This window comes from Carlito syrichta, unplaced genomic scaffold (assembly GCF_000164805.1).
Source record: "Carlito syrichta isolate Samal-C Ts95f unplaced genomic scaffold, Tarsius_syrichta-2.0.1 Scaffold304508, whole genome shotgun sequence".
Taxonomy (NCBI): domain Eukaryota; kingdom Metazoa; phylum Chordata; class Mammalia; order Primates; family Tarsiidae; genus Carlito; species Carlito syrichta.
Window position 1 is genome coordinate 137372 of NW_007248604.1, and position 1320 is coordinate 138691.

Consider the following 1320-nt stretch of genomic DNA (forward strand, 5'->3'; position numbering starts at 1 on the left):
AAAAAAAAAAAAAAAAAAAAAAAGGATACACACACACACACACACACACACACACACCACGGAAAGGGAACACAGTACAGAAGCAAGTGAAGCAACTTTAAGATGAGAAATTATTTGAATTCAACTTAAAACACAATACTGATCTTTAAACAGCCTTAAAATTAGTTTTACATAAGGCTATAACACAATTTTACCAAATAAAAAAAACTAAGAAACACTTAAAAGCACATGGAAAGAATTTGTTTACTATTAAACTACAGGTTCCGCCACTTTAAGCATATTTATCATGCATTATTTTATGAAAAAGAAACACTTACTTGATTTTTGACTGATGACTCTGGGGGGATGCAGACTAGTTTTGGCAAGTAGAAAAAGAAAGATTTTTACAAGTTAGTTTAGCAACTGTATATTAAAATGCCTATATTATTAAGTTATCCAGTGCTACAGTTATTTTGATATGGAATAACTACATGAGAAGTTTCTTTTTTTTTGAGTTGGAGTCTCACTCTGTTGCCCAGTCTGGAGTGCAGTGGCACACTCCCGGCCACCACAGCCTCAACCCGCTGAGCTCCGGCGATCCTTCCACCTCAGTCTTCCAAGTAGCTGGAACTACAGGTGTGCACTGCCACACCCAGCTAATTTTTTATTTATTATGGAGATGAGGATAAGCCAAGTTGCCCAGACGGGTCTCAACCCACCGGCTCAGGGCAATCCACTCACCTCAGCCTCCCAAAGCACAGGATTACAGGCTGAGCCACCGAGCCAGGCTGAGAAGTTTCTTAAAATACAAAGCATGGTAACTGTAATTATTAAATAGTAGTCTTTTAAAAAAATTAGAATGTTCAACATTTTCATAATGTTATGAGTTTCAACATTAAAAAAGATTTTTATTCTAATATAAAAGAAGTTTAAATAACAGAAGACTTTCTAATGGCATGATCAGAAAAGGTAACTTATACAAAATGTCCAGTTCTAAGATTCAGTTAACTCCCTAAACTGAAGCTAACATTAACATTTCAAAAACTTTTTATGAAAGACTATAAACTTCAGTCTTAGCAATGATGCCAAACCCTGTTTTGAAAACCTATAAAGAACATTTCCATGGTGGCTTTCTAATAATGTCTTACTCCATTTACAGCCTTTCTGTGACATATATACATATTGCCCATTAAGAAACAAAGTGCAGCCAGGCTCAGTGGCTCAGCCTGTAATCCCGCACCTTTGGGAGGCTGAGGTGAGTAGACTGCCTGAGCCCGTGTGTTCGAGACCCACCTGGGCAACTTGGTGAGACCTCATCTCTACAATAAATCAAAATGAGCC

At 37.3% G+C, this 1320-nt stretch overlaps 1 protein-coding gene across 2 annotated transcripts in view; it reads right to left on the reverse strand.

Moving 5' to 3' along the window:
* SUGT1 (SGT1 homolog, MIS12 kinetochore complex assembly cochaperone) overlaps positions 1–1320 on the reverse strand; it is a 55027-nt gene that overhangs the window by 31417 nt on the left and 22290 nt on the right. Inside the window, exon 8 of one of the 2 annotated variants that reach the window (XM_008060071.2) lies at positions 318–352. In XM_008060071.2, the coding sequence (XP_008058262.1) occupies positions 318–352 (35 nt within the window). The remainder of the gene's footprint in view (positions 1–317; positions 353–1320) is intronic. The other variant, XM_021713370.1, reaches the window with a different exon arrangement.